This window comes from Phymastichus coffea, unplaced genomic scaffold (genome assembly GCF_024137745.1).
Source record: "Phymastichus coffea isolate CEN01 unplaced genomic scaffold, Cenicafe_Pcof_1.1 PCOF00047, whole genome shotgun sequence".
Classification (NCBI taxonomy): Eukaryota; Metazoa; Arthropoda; class Insecta; order Hymenoptera; family Eulophidae; genus Phymastichus; species Phymastichus coffea.
Genome location: NW_026706858.1, coordinates 1037759 through 1050833, shown reverse-complemented (window position 1 = coordinate 1050833; position 13075 = coordinate 1037759). Strand labels below are relative to the sequence as shown.

The 13075-nt window shown below is 51.5% G+C and overlaps 1 protein-coding gene across 4 annotated transcripts in view; it reads left to right on the top strand.

Annotated features, from left to right (window-relative positions):
- Positions 1 to 13075, top strand: part of LOC131665078 (5-hydroxytryptamine receptor 1-like) — a 77650-nt gene that overhangs the window by 46675 nt on the left and 17900 nt on the right. For 3 of the 4 annotated variants that reach the window (XM_058936678.1, XM_058936680.1, XM_058936679.1), the window contains exons 2-5: positions 2951 to 3445; positions 4018 to 4313; positions 6942 to 7185; positions 8716 to 8940. In XM_058936678.1, coding sequence (XP_058792661.1) covers positions 3287 to 3445; positions 4018 to 4313; positions 6942 to 7185; positions 8716 to 8940 — 924 coding nt within the window. In that variant the 5' untranslated portion in view covers positions 2951 to 3286. The remainder of the gene's footprint in view (positions 1 to 2950; positions 3446 to 4017; positions 4314 to 6941; positions 7186 to 8715; positions 8941 to 13075) is intronic. The other variant, XM_058936681.1, reaches the window with a different exon arrangement.

Here is a 13075-nt window from a genome sequence, read left to right as displayed (position 1 = left end):
CAGCAACAGTTCGGCTCTGAACTCGATGGCTATGTGCATCTCGCTCGCTCCACGCCCGCCTCGCTGCCGCGCGCGCGCGCGCGCGAAAGAGCGAGCACTGCTTAAAATCTCACTGCGGCGCCCTTTTTGCTGCGCGCGAGCGACGAAACTTTCCCGACATAAGCGCAAGTTCGCGAGAGTTCTGGTGTTTGTTGCGCTCGCGACGACGGAAAATCTCACTGAACGAAGCTTTCGTTCCCCAGCTGAAATGAACTTTTTGGGATTCGCTTTCGGATCAGATTCGCGATAATCCCCCCGAATGGTTATCGGCAAGAGAGATGTTCATAGAAGAATCGAGAGCTACGCAGCCCCGGGCAAAGTATTCGCAATCTCATTGGGAAGTCTCGTCGAATATTCCAAAGTTGGTCTGCGGCTCGAGAGCTGGGCTAGTGTAATAATAAGTGGCGTGTGCGCCGCCTGGCAGTAGCAGCCAGGCCATAAGATACGGCGTCCACTTGGTTTTTCCAAGTTAAATTATAATGAGCAGTCAGGCTGCTGCTTGCCCCTCTCCCCTTTCTGCCGCGCGAAATAATGATACGCGAATATAGCATTCCGTGGGCTTTGCCTACACTAACGATCCGCGACGCGCTCCTCAAAGACAAACTACCCTCTCATCCGCTTTTTCTATCTGTCACGGAAATATTGGCTGCCTAACCGGCCGAATAAATTCCCCTAACGAGAGACGCGCTTCGCGGAATGAAGTAATAGTTCAAAGTACCGTGCGGTCGAGTGCGCAGCTGCGCGTCGACGAGACGCAGAAAAAAATAAACGATCGCGACATTAGAGGACATCGCGCAAGTGTGGTACAGAAGAGGACGGGAGAAAAACCGACAAGATGGGGTTCCGGGCAGGAAGAATTAATGGCCTTGACCCCAAACTATCCCGAGATGGATCATCCATCACGCGAAGCTCGAAGCTTTTTTCACCCGCAGGATTCACTTCTGATCGATCAATCTTGGGACGTTTTCGCGTATGACCGAACGCGTCAATTTCCGCCGTGCAGTCAGCTCCTGCTAGATACTTTTCTCAGCCGGTCCTACTGGCCGGCCACGCGTGTGCGATGGCATGCTCGTTAATGCTGATGATGTGCCGGTGGCAAGTCGTAGCTTGCGTTAATGCGCTCGTCGATAAAAGAGACGATGGAGAGGGAACGAATAAACAAATGACACGTCCTTCCGTGCTTCTTATGAGATATTGACGCCAGCGGAGAGATTTGCAAGGCAGTTCGCGAGGCAATCTCTTTTTTCGCCTTGACGATCTCGTAACGGGGAGATGGCACACGCATGCGTTGCTGAAGAAGAGTAAGTCAAACTCGGAAATATCATTGAACAGCTGCTGACTCATGCTCGCGCCTTCGAGATGGACGTGTCACCAGGCGACGTTCACGAACAAACATTTAGTTTACCGACGACATTACTATCTAGCCGTGCGCCTTTCCGCGTTCCCGAGCGACTCCCTCGGTCCTTGATCAGTCGTCCGATAGAAAAGAACTCGGCACCGTAGCAGTATTGGAGCTAATTACAAAGCACGCGCGAGTAGAACGAGATAAAGGGCTTGTTTCGCGCGCAGCCAGTCGTATGGAGCACCAAGCGATGGCGTGTCAGCGAATAATAAACTTCGGTCGCGCTTCACCGGCGCGTGCGAAATGGGCCGAACGTTGCGATGCGTCAAGACAAGCCGCGCGCCTCCGGTCGTCTTCTTTTGCCTTTCACGACGTTCATGGTTAGCACAGCGTACTCCCCCGCGTACATGCGATCACGCGTGCACACGCAAGGAATTTCCAATTTAAAAGCTACAGGCCGTCGAACAGAAGAGGAAGAGAGAGAGAGAGAGAGAGAGAGAACATTCTGCCCCCGCGGAGCGCAATCGGACGAATACTAGTTACTTGGGACGGTTGCGAATCAAACTTGGGCTTGTAACTGTCAGGCCGAGTTGTAATTGTGCGCTTTGCAATGTGATCGAATTCCCGCGGTGTAGCGTGTTACTCGTCGCAGCATACAAACGAATCGCCTTTATTTACGGGGCGTGATCGTTGACGGAAAGGAGAGATACTCCCTGACGTACACGTGAATTTCGATTCACTGCAGTGTCCTGCGACGGGCTTGCGCGAACGAGCAAGACAAGGGGAAAGCACGCTCGACCTCCCAGCGCGTCCTGCTGACGCTTCAGCAAGTGCCACTTACGCAGCCCCGTTTGCACGTTGGCTTGACAGCCCTGCGAACGATTTCTTGTCTGTCGCCAGTCAAGTCCCGTTGCCTACTTAGCCTATTATCTGGCGCGCGTCGAATATCGGCGAAACTAAAAAAAACGAGCGTCCGCGCGGCTGCAGTTCCGTGTCTTCGAGCATCGTAAAAGACGCGCGCGATTTGCATTCTACTGGCTCGCCCTACGGCTTATCTGCCGATGTGAATGACGCCCCACCCGACAATTTCAGTATATATAAATCGATGTAACGAGTCGAGAGCCTGTAAAAAACAACGTCGACGAGTGATTCCAAACCGCAACAATTGCTTTTCAAAATTGTCGCGGGTCTTGGAATCTCGATCGATTCGCCCGACGACAGATGCGAAGCGATAAAGAAAACAAAAGGAACAATTGATAAAACGCATTCGAAGAGGGGGAAAGAGCGCTGTTTCAGGCTGGAGATAATCAAAGTGAAAAAGTAATGCAATTAAAAGGCCCGTAAATCAGGTCTGGCGTAAGGGGCCATAAAGAAGAAAGTTTAACTTGCGCGGAATTATTTTACCAGCTCTCGGAAGATTATTATCGCTGCGCGTTATTTATTTTGAAATAACTGTTACGTCGCCGCGAGTGGCATGATATCGGTCTTGAAAACTCATTGCCGGAGTGATGAATGTACGATCTTATAAAAAAATACCACGCAAGCGAAATATGAACGTTTTATTCGCAGGATCGGCAGCGGCACTCGGCGAGGAAGCGATCGAAGCCCAGGAAAGCGGAAGAAAATCGCGGGGCGGTTGAACTGGCGGCCCGATGCGAGGCGAGGGCCCGAGCGAGCGCACGAAGACGAACACGAAGACGCGGACGAGAGCAGTAGGATGCAGCAGTCGCCGTTTTGACATACAAGTGAGCGCTCAGTTGACCGGGTCGGGTTGGCCGACGAAGCTCCGAGAGGAGGAAGCGGCGGCAGCGGCGGCGGCGGCGGCACCAGCAGCAGCAGCAGCATCAGCAGCAGCAGCAGTGGAAGAGGAAGAAGATGAGCCGCTTGGCTGCCGGCTAGACGCGTATGGAGGGGCCCGACGTAACGAGCGGCAGCCCGGAGACTACCTGGCTTCCTAACCCGAGCAAAGGCGACTGGCCAGCCAACAACGACACCTACGAGCTCAACGCCGATGGCCTCTTCCGGGTATTCCCCGGCAAGGATTCAGCCTACACTATATGCGGGGTAAGCCGTCGCTTTGCCCGGTCGGCTGGCCGACGCGGATCCTCGAGCGCCCTCCTGCATCTGCTCCACTGGCCCGCCGCATGCTCGCGTCCGTTTCGATTGCCAAGCGAACCTTGCTCTGCCCGCTGCAGTGCAATTCCGCGGGGTCGAGTGCGCTCGCTCCAGCGGCGCGTTCGCTCTCGCGCCGACGCACCAACGCCCAGCTGCTTCGACAGTCGAGCGCGCTTGGCGAGAAAACATGTCCCGAATTAGGAGGGATCGCCCGATGCGGCATTCCAGGCTTCTCGCGCGCGCCACTTCGGCCGAGTCGCCCGTTAAAACCAACTGCTCGAATCAAATTTCTCGAGAACTGGGAGCCGGGAGAATCGATCTGACGTCGCGCGCACTTTCGAATTAAGTGCCTCTGGGAGTTGGCGCGCTTGTATATTCCAGCAAACGGCGCGGCTCCGTGGAAACGTGAAAACGTGGAGACGTGGAAACGCGGAACCATGGAAATGCTGCTCGCCACCAAGTGCGAATAAAAATCAAAAGCGCGGCGGCTGAATAATGGGGCTGGCGATCGATATCCGTAGGCGCTCCTGGTGGCGCTGGTGCTCGGGGCGATAATCGTTGGCACGGTGATCGGCAACATCCTGGTGTGCGTGGCGGTGTTCTTGGTGAAGAAGCTGCGCAAGCCCTGCAACTACCTGCTGGTCAGTCTGGCGGTGTCGGACCTGTGCGTGGCGCTGCTCGTCATGCCCATCTCGATGCTCTACGAGCTGCGCGGCAGCTGGGCCTTCGGGCCCACCCTGTGCGAGGTCTGGGTCAGCTTTGACGTGCTCAGCTGCACCGCCTCGATTCTCAACCTTTGTATGATATCCGTCGATCGGTAAGTGCCCCAGAGCAACAACTGTTATTCGGGCTAAACGCCAATTGCGCGCCGCGACCGCACGCGCCTCCATCCAGTCGGCTCGCTAATCGCTCTCTCGCCGCGGGATGCGCCTACGTGTGCGCGACTTGTACGCGCCGGCACCACTGCTCTTATTTCCCGTTGCACCGAGTCTCGTTGTCGGGCTTGGACAGCAGCCCGCCGACGCGACGCGATGGTTTCATCTTTTGGGCGTATTCTGTCGTTGCGTGCAGTCACGCAAGGAAGAAAGCACCGCGCGAACCGCTTCTGTTTTCAGCGCACGCGTGTTTTCTTTTTTTCTTTATTTTTTTCTTGTTTTTTATTTATCACGTCGATAAATCGTAACCTTTTACGCTTCATTTATCAATATTTTTTGCCCTGCCGGATTTCCATGGCTCGTACATTTTTTACAATAAAGGCCGACGCGCGTTTCGCTCGCGACAAAGGGGAGACGGAAAAAAAAGCGCTTCAGCTTTGTAGGTGCACAGGGTGCGTAAAATTAATTCCGTGCGTTGCCGCGCGCGCACACACTATCAAAGTTAAATCAGGTCTACGTATAACGAACAGTTGCGGTGCGCGATTCGTAGCGGCGAGGTGAATTCTCGGAGCAATTGTCCCAACGAAATATGAATCTTCGCGCTCCCCTCGCTCCCTCGGATATTCGTTAAATCGCGCGCGCTCTTATCGACAAGACGAGATCACGGTGTAAAGAAAATTTCATTGACAGCAAGTCGAAAAATCTGCCGAGATCTCGATTAGCGAGCTGGCTGGCGAGAATAACTGAACGTCACGTTTAATTAACTTGGAGGTACAAGCGGGGCTCCTTGGCCAAACTGCCGGCGCAGCCGTATAACCCGTCGGAGGAGTTTGGCGCTGCGTGATGTCACGCGCAGACGTCAATGTCAGCCCGATATCGCTTTTAATTAACCGACCGACCAACCTCTCTCTCCCACCTGCCGTAGATCTAAGCGAGGCGACGTGTCGCATCCTCTATACGTGTAATGCAATTCGCGACGACGGAATGTAGACGCGCACGATAGCGCGTTGATCGGACTCTACTTTTTCTTTTCAGCTCTCCGTACGGACCAACGAAAGTCTGCTTTTAATTCGCATTCAGTTCTTTCTTTTGCCAGGCAATCAAATAAATCTCCGAGTTAACTGGGAAATGCCCGCGGCAGTAAAAATAAAAGCCGCGAAATTCGCCCTCCTTTTCTCCGTCTGCTGCCGGCTCCGAAACAAAGCTCGCTCCTTGAAAAATTGCGCGAATGCATTATCATCGCGAAGACCCGAAGCCACGGGAATGCATACTGGGACGCCGAATTTCAAACAATGCGACTTTCTCGCACGAAACACAGAGCTAAGAGCGAAGAAGGTGCACCTGCATTCCCGCTGAAACCTCGCCAAATGGAACGTCGCGGATCTCCGAGTTGCGACGAGGCGCCTGATCCGCCATCGTACTCGCTCTCGACAGGCCGACTCTTACGCTCTTACGAGACGTCTCGCGATTGATCGCGCGAAAGGGTGCCGCCTCGCGCGTATGGAAGCTACGGGACGCGCGGACGACGTTTATGCGCGAGTGAAAAGTTTACGGGTGTATTGGCAGGTGAAGCGCGCGACGCCGACTTGTTATCGAGTGTCCCGTAGAGCGCCCGCGAAGAACGTTTCAACTTGAGTGGCGCGCTGACGCGCGTGCTTCGATAACCGTCTATAGCGTCTTCTTAACGGCCGCGACGGCCAATCGCATCGTGTCGGATTTACGGAGGGATATCTTTATAAGTCGGAACGCCGTGAAGAATGACACTCCGCGGTGCTGCATGTGAAATTGAATGGAAATCGCGCGCCAACGGATCTACACGCCCGACCTCGACTAGATTTTTTCCCCCATTCCGCGCACTCTTTTCGGTGGCGAGGATAAGCATACACGCCCACGCGCGATTTTCGGGACGCGCTGCCAACTGCATATCCCATGCCCTGCGGCCTCCAAGAATTTCGTTTGCATACACGCTCGCGCGACCAATTTTTTTCCCGGGATTATAGGTAATCCACTAGCAAGTGATGGGTTTTCGATTGGTGGGAATGACGGATGGATCATCCCCCCGGCCCCTCTCATTTTTGCTAGTCGCGAAATATGACGCGAGACATATTTTCTTTCCTTGTTTCGTCGGAGCCATCGATTCGCCAATCTACGAATTTACAAATATTTTTTTTTTAAACTGCATCTGGATCGCGGAAAACGCGCAGCATATTCGAGTCTGAAAGTTGTCCCTATATGAACGTTTTAATTAACGAGAGCACGCTCACGTGCTAATTGAATGCCGAATGCTGCTTTCCCTAAAATGGTATTTCTCGCGCTGCGTAGAAGTACTTCAGGAACGTTCGATTGGACTAATCCAGAGGCGTATATATAGAGGCGAGCAATTAAGCGAAGCCCGCGCCGCACGCGCACACGGCCGTAAAAGTACATCGCGCGGAAAAAAACGAAAAAGATCGAGGGTCGGACGAGGTGGAATTGAATCTCGCGCGCGGACAAACTTTGTGCATGATAACTCGTTTTGTCGTTTTTTTCGTTTCGGTTAAAGCCTTGCTCTTTTTCCTGTTTGTGCGCAGATACTACGCGATATCGATGCCCCTAGAATACGGAGTGAAGAGAACGACGAAGCGAATGATCATGTACGTGGCATTCGTTTGGTTTGGCGCTGCGGCCATAAGCCTGCCACCGCTGCTTCTACTCGGAAACGAGTACACCGTCAGCACGTCCGGTGTCTCGCAGTGCATCGTCTGCCAAAACTTCGGCTACCAGATCTACGCTACGCTTCTTAGCTTCTACATTCCTCTCACCGTTATGATATTTGTGAGTATTTTCTTCGACGAACGACAGTCGAGGTGCACGTTCCTTTTTGGGCCAGCTCGATAACAGTCGAAATTGCTCCGAAAAACGAGGACGAATGTCACTTCACGGGGAACTCCGTTCTGACCAAAAATGTACACCATCCGTGAAACGGCTTGCATAGTTTATACTTCCGAAAAGTGACAGAGACTGCAGTTCACAGCCGCGCTCGTCGTTAATTTCCCTAAGACTAGCGGCTGAATAATCGTTTGCTCGCAAATCCGCTGCGACCGCCTATTCGCCGCGCATAGTCGGCGCGCATTGTTCATCCGACGATTCATCATGGATAGCGACGCCTCGATCGTAAATTAGCCGCGACGATGCCAGCGTCTTAATTATCGAGCGCTCGCGTGTCGTCTCGAGTATCGACGGCGCCTACGTCTTATCTCTCGGAAATCGCATAAACAGACTTGTTGATCCCTCGGGAGCAAGAGGATGAGGCTCCGTTGTGAAATCGACGCGTTGAGTGACCTTGAGCGATAATGCAACTTCGCTTGGCGCGGGACCAATCGCGGACTCTTTGATTCATGAGTATGCGAGACACTACGTCAAGTAGGTCAACGCGAGCGCGAACGATAACATATTCGTAACGATAACATTCACAAGCTTTCAATGGAATTGTTCGTTGAAACCTTGCAACTTCTTGTTTCATCCTTCCAAGATGAGCGGACGTTTCGAACTCGTTGATAAAACGCAACCTGTAACTATCTTTATTAGAATCGATTCAAGATATACTTGTGCATATAATTCCTTAATTTGTCCGATGAACATGTTTTGCAGCACACTTTCATGGCGTTATCATGATACTCGCGACATTACCATAATGAAGTAGATATGCAAGCACTCGAGACAGCAAATTTGACTTCATCGTTCATGCATAATTCATTATGTAAATATAATAAAGTCATTATTAAGAAGCAGGCTATTTAAAATTCTAAAAAGAGGCACGGTGGAGAATTTTAAGTGGTAAGTTAGGGTGAGACAAGTAGCAAGCTAATTGCAGTTCCGCAATTAATTATCGTTACATTGATATAGCCAATTAATTGGATCCCTTCATTGTCAGGAAACGCACGACGATCGACGAGAGTGAGGTGTCGCTCGTGAAAAGAAGCGCTCACTCGAAAGCAGCAGTCCGGCGAAAAAAGATATTCATTTTAAAAGCGCAAACTTGAGGTTCCTTTCGAAACGCCAAAGTCATTCTTTGCTCGTCGCTCGAATCACCAATCGGACCTTTTCAAACTGACATTCGCAAGGAAAACTCGCTGTTGTAATTTTTAATTCACTCGCAATGGTCGTCCCACTTTGTCCCCGCCTGCCGCGACAATACGAATCGCGGAATCGATTTGGCGCTTTGCTTGGCAAGCGGCCCTTCAAAGTCAGAGCTCGAGCGCGAGCGTCACTCAAGCCGCGCTGACACTCGATGCGCTCGCAGCGCGGCTCGAGTCGAAGCGACGCCGGCGACACGCGTCTAACTAGTCGAAACGGAAACTGCAGGTATACTACAAAATCTTCTGCGCGGCGCGGAAGATCGTGCTGGAGGAGAAGCGGGCGCAGAGCCATCTGGACGCTTACTGCCACCTGGACATAGAGCAGCACCTGCCCCCACCGATCGTGCAGCAGAAGCCCACGCAGTTCGACAGTCAGATAAACCATGGCCGCGACGGTGGCAGTTCGCCCGTGGCCGAGCACCACCACCGCAGCTCCAGCGCCTCGACCACGGTAAGCCTTGCAGCTACTCACCCCCAGGCTCGCCTTTTAATTGCGAGAGCCGAGTCGCGCCCTCGCCTGTCCGCCTGTCCCGGCGAGTAGCAGCGCTCATTTTCCAAATGGATCCCAGAATACAACAGGCGCTCCACGTCGCAGCGCTTGCCGATGAATTACGACCCTTTCAGGCCGATGCAGTTTAGAGTCCTCCACCGACGACCCAAGATTATTGGATCTCGAGGGCGGCGCGCGAAATCGCAAGCCTTCTTTACGAGCGTTTCGAGCGCACGTTATAAACTTTTCTTATCTCGCGCGAAATTGTTTGACTGGCGCTCCCTCCTCGCCCTCGTAAATACCTGACTGCCTCCGCTGTGAGCACTAAAAATTTCCAGCCGACTCGACGACTTTTCAGCGGCTTGCCGTTTCGCGGCTGCGAATCGCGGGATAGATTAGCGTCGCGGCTCTTCCGCTACTGATATTCGCGGGACGCCGCGCCGTTGCGTGGTTTTCGGTTTTTTTCTCACGTCATTTATGAGCTTCCGCGACCTCGGAGAAAAAAAAACCGCACGCCGCCAGTATCGGCGTTACACGTTTATCGGCGCCAAACTATTTCCAGGCGTTCCACGACGATTTTACGAAAGAGAAAACTTCGGATCGAAGTGGTAAGGGAGCTTATCAAGAGGCATTTGGTAAGCTAACACAGCCGCTTGCCGAGAGCAACAGCGACGGCTGGCAATCAACGCTCCACAGCGTGAAAATAAAGAGAAATCAGGCTAAAAGACGCCTTACGCGCGCTCCGATCCGCGTTTGCGGGCCAACTGGAGCGGCAGAGTTGAGCTCTCTCTCTCTCTCACTGTCTCGAATTACCTTCCAGTTGAAGCCAAGCATTTCGACGATTCCCGCCTGAGGGTCTGATTGCACGGCAAGATCCTTGCTTTGATTCGCGTGGCTCTCGCTCGACTGACATGCCAATTCCGCGTCAAGAATAAATTTTTGATTCTCTACGATTGATTATCTCATTCGGCAACTGGCTGTCCGCTCCAAGCTTCTTTGCTGTCGTCGTCGACGCGAGTTAACGTGACCTTAACAAAGTCTCTCTGGGAAATTAGCGGTCGCCGAGAGAGAAAGAGCGAGAGAGAGGGCTGAGGGTGAGGGGAAACGAAAGTGCAGATTATAAAGCGCACTGCTGCATTTTGTATAAGTGGCGCTTCGAATGTTTCGCTTCACCGAGATTACTTTCGCAAACGTAGAATTTTGCCGCGTGTTTTTGCGAGATTATTCTTTAATACGTGTCGTTGAAGTGAAGTGGCCTACTTTTACAAACGCAATGGCAAAATGAGAACGTATTGTATTGTTACACTTTTCATTATTAGATTGTAACCGCTTTTACTTACAGCGGCTATGCTGTCCCAGTTTTTTGTTTTCTTTTCTAGGCGAGTTGTCATTTGTTGTCCTTGCCTGAATGATTCTCGTTGCGCCGTCACTTATTGAAAAAATTATCGAAAAAAATTATTGAAAAAGTTGGAACGATGAAGCTCCTGGAATACGAGCGGACTTTGCTGCAAAGTGCTTACTCAGCAAAAGTGGAATGCCCATAATTAAATCACCTTAGCAACTCTACTTTATGCACGTACGTTCTTCGGAAATTGTAAGATTAGAGCGAGCGAGCGAATTCCGTGCTCGAGGAAAAGAGCAACAAAGTATATTAGATTTTACGAGCATTCCTGCGAGGGAGAATGTATCCCCGGAAAAAAGTTGGAGGTGAAGGGAGTTGCAGTTGGACCCGCGCGCAAGCGCGCGCGCACGAGCAACAAACGGGAAGCGTGATTCCTTAAGCTTATAGAGACGAGAAGCAAGATAAAAGCGTTAAGCTTCCGGAGTGGTAGACAGACCGAACAAAATCTCACCGCCGTCGTCCCTCCCATCAGGACGAAGACTTTTGGAACGAAAAGTTTTTCGCGTGACCGTCGTCGTCGCCGGACGCTTAACAACGAGAAGTAAAATATATCGAGTAACAGTCCGAGCATTTTTCAAAGGTATCGATACCTCGGAAATGTCAAAGTTGCCGCGCACAGCACACAGCAGCAGTGAACCTCGAGGAAAATGTTGAACTCGATAATAAATCTGCCGTTAGCAGGAGAATGGAAGCGCACGACGAAGAAAAGGCGCGCGCGATCGATGTAGGCCGCACAAAGAGGATGCAGCTCGCGCGCGCATTTTCACCGTATTCATTGCCAAAAACGCGCTCGTAAATAGCGACCGAGGGGAGGAAGCCATAACCATATCCGCAAAACGCCAGGCCGAAATTTCGTGATACTCGTTCGACTCGCTATCGCCGATCGCATTCGCCAGCAGTTAAAAGCCGCTTTAGGCTCTCTCGGAGCCGCCGCTGGAATACCGAGCCACTCTTCGTGCTCTTTTTCCCGCTGAAATTTGCATGCCATCCCGGAATAATCACTAATAATCACGATTGAAATACAGTCATTTCGGGGAAATTCCATCGAGCACCGCGGCTATTTCTGGCGCTCTCATCCAAAACCAAGTGTAGATTTTCTACTTTAGCTCGATAAGACGAGCTAAGCGAGCTAAATTCGTATCGAGCGCAGCTATTCTCACGTTACAATCATTTCTCGCTAGCGCCGGCTATTGTCAATGTCATTTACGGTAATCGATTCGCGTGAAGTCTGTCAACGTCATTCGTCGCGTCGACCGACAACAGAGTGAAAACGATATTTCGTCCGAGGTATGTTTAAAAAAAAAGTCCAACGAGAGGAGAGGTGTAATTGACTTCCAGTCAGGTCCGTTATTACGCGAGTCCACCAGCTTTGATTTTCACTCCTTTTTCCGACGATTCATCACGCAAAGAGACGTGTACTGATAGGTGGCGGCGCGGCGGGTGCCTCCAAATCCGCGGGAGGACATTAAATCAACGGCATGAGATATTCATCTCGGTTGCGCGGGCGGAAGTTCGAGCGCCGCGCATCCAATCGACAGGAGCATCGATAATTCACATCCCATTAGGCAGCTGCACTATGAAATTTCCATGCCGCGTACATTATATTCCCGCATTTATGCCTCGAAAGCTCATCATGGAATAACTATTAGCGGCGGACCGTCTACTATGTATTCAGCTAATAAAAGCCAGCGTTTTTCCTCCCCCACCCGTTGACTATGAGGCTATGAAGGGACGGGGGTGGCGGCGGGAGGGGGCGGGGGGTCAAAAAATAGGGAATCTGTGGATACCACCGGGGATGCTAAAAAGTTTTACGGTTATGCCCATCGTGGTAGTGCACACTCTCGGTGCATCCCGCGCGCATGAAAAATGCAAAGAGTATGTGATCCGAGGAGAAAGCGCGTGAGCCTCCTTGAAATGGCGAATTTCGTGCGGCGAGAATTCGGAAACAGAGCCAGAGAGAGTGAACTTTTTTACGAGAAGTCTCCGTTTTTTTTTCATCTTAGCATCACCCGCGAATTCAAGCTTTCATGAGCCAACGTCAAACAAGTAAAAAAATAAGAATAATAAACTTTGATCGTCAACCAAGAGTTAAGGAATTTTCTTGAATGAAAGAAATCGATAGAGAACAAATGAAAGTTGAAATGTGGAGCTAGTGGATAATCCTGGCAATTATCGGGAAAACTCGAGAGGGAAACGAACGCTACGCCTGGAGATTATATCGAGACTTGAAAAATGCACTTCACCACCGACGGGTGCGCGCCCGAGAGAGCGTAAGTCCTTTAAATTCATTAAAGGCAGTCAAATGAATCTGTTCGTTGCGCCATAGCTCTCGGGGATATGGAACTACAGTGCCAGCCGGCAACACACATAACGCTTCGGCCTGGCGACATTTTATTTTTTAATAGACGCGAGACGAGCGAACAAGCGTCCAATGTTCCAACGTTCATACGTGGGCTAATTGAATTGCTTATCGCGCGCGCGTAATCACTCGATCGCAATGTTGGGAGATGGATTAAAATTGCCCCGCGAGACTGTTACTAAAACGATTTATAGAGGGAAAAGAGGCGGAGATCGCTTGTTGCGGAGGAAAAGCGCGTCTCAATTGCGCGTCTCAATTTATGCCACCATAAACGTCAGCTCGTACGTACACACGCGCGTGCGCGAGAAAGAGAGAACATTGTGCATACGGAGCGC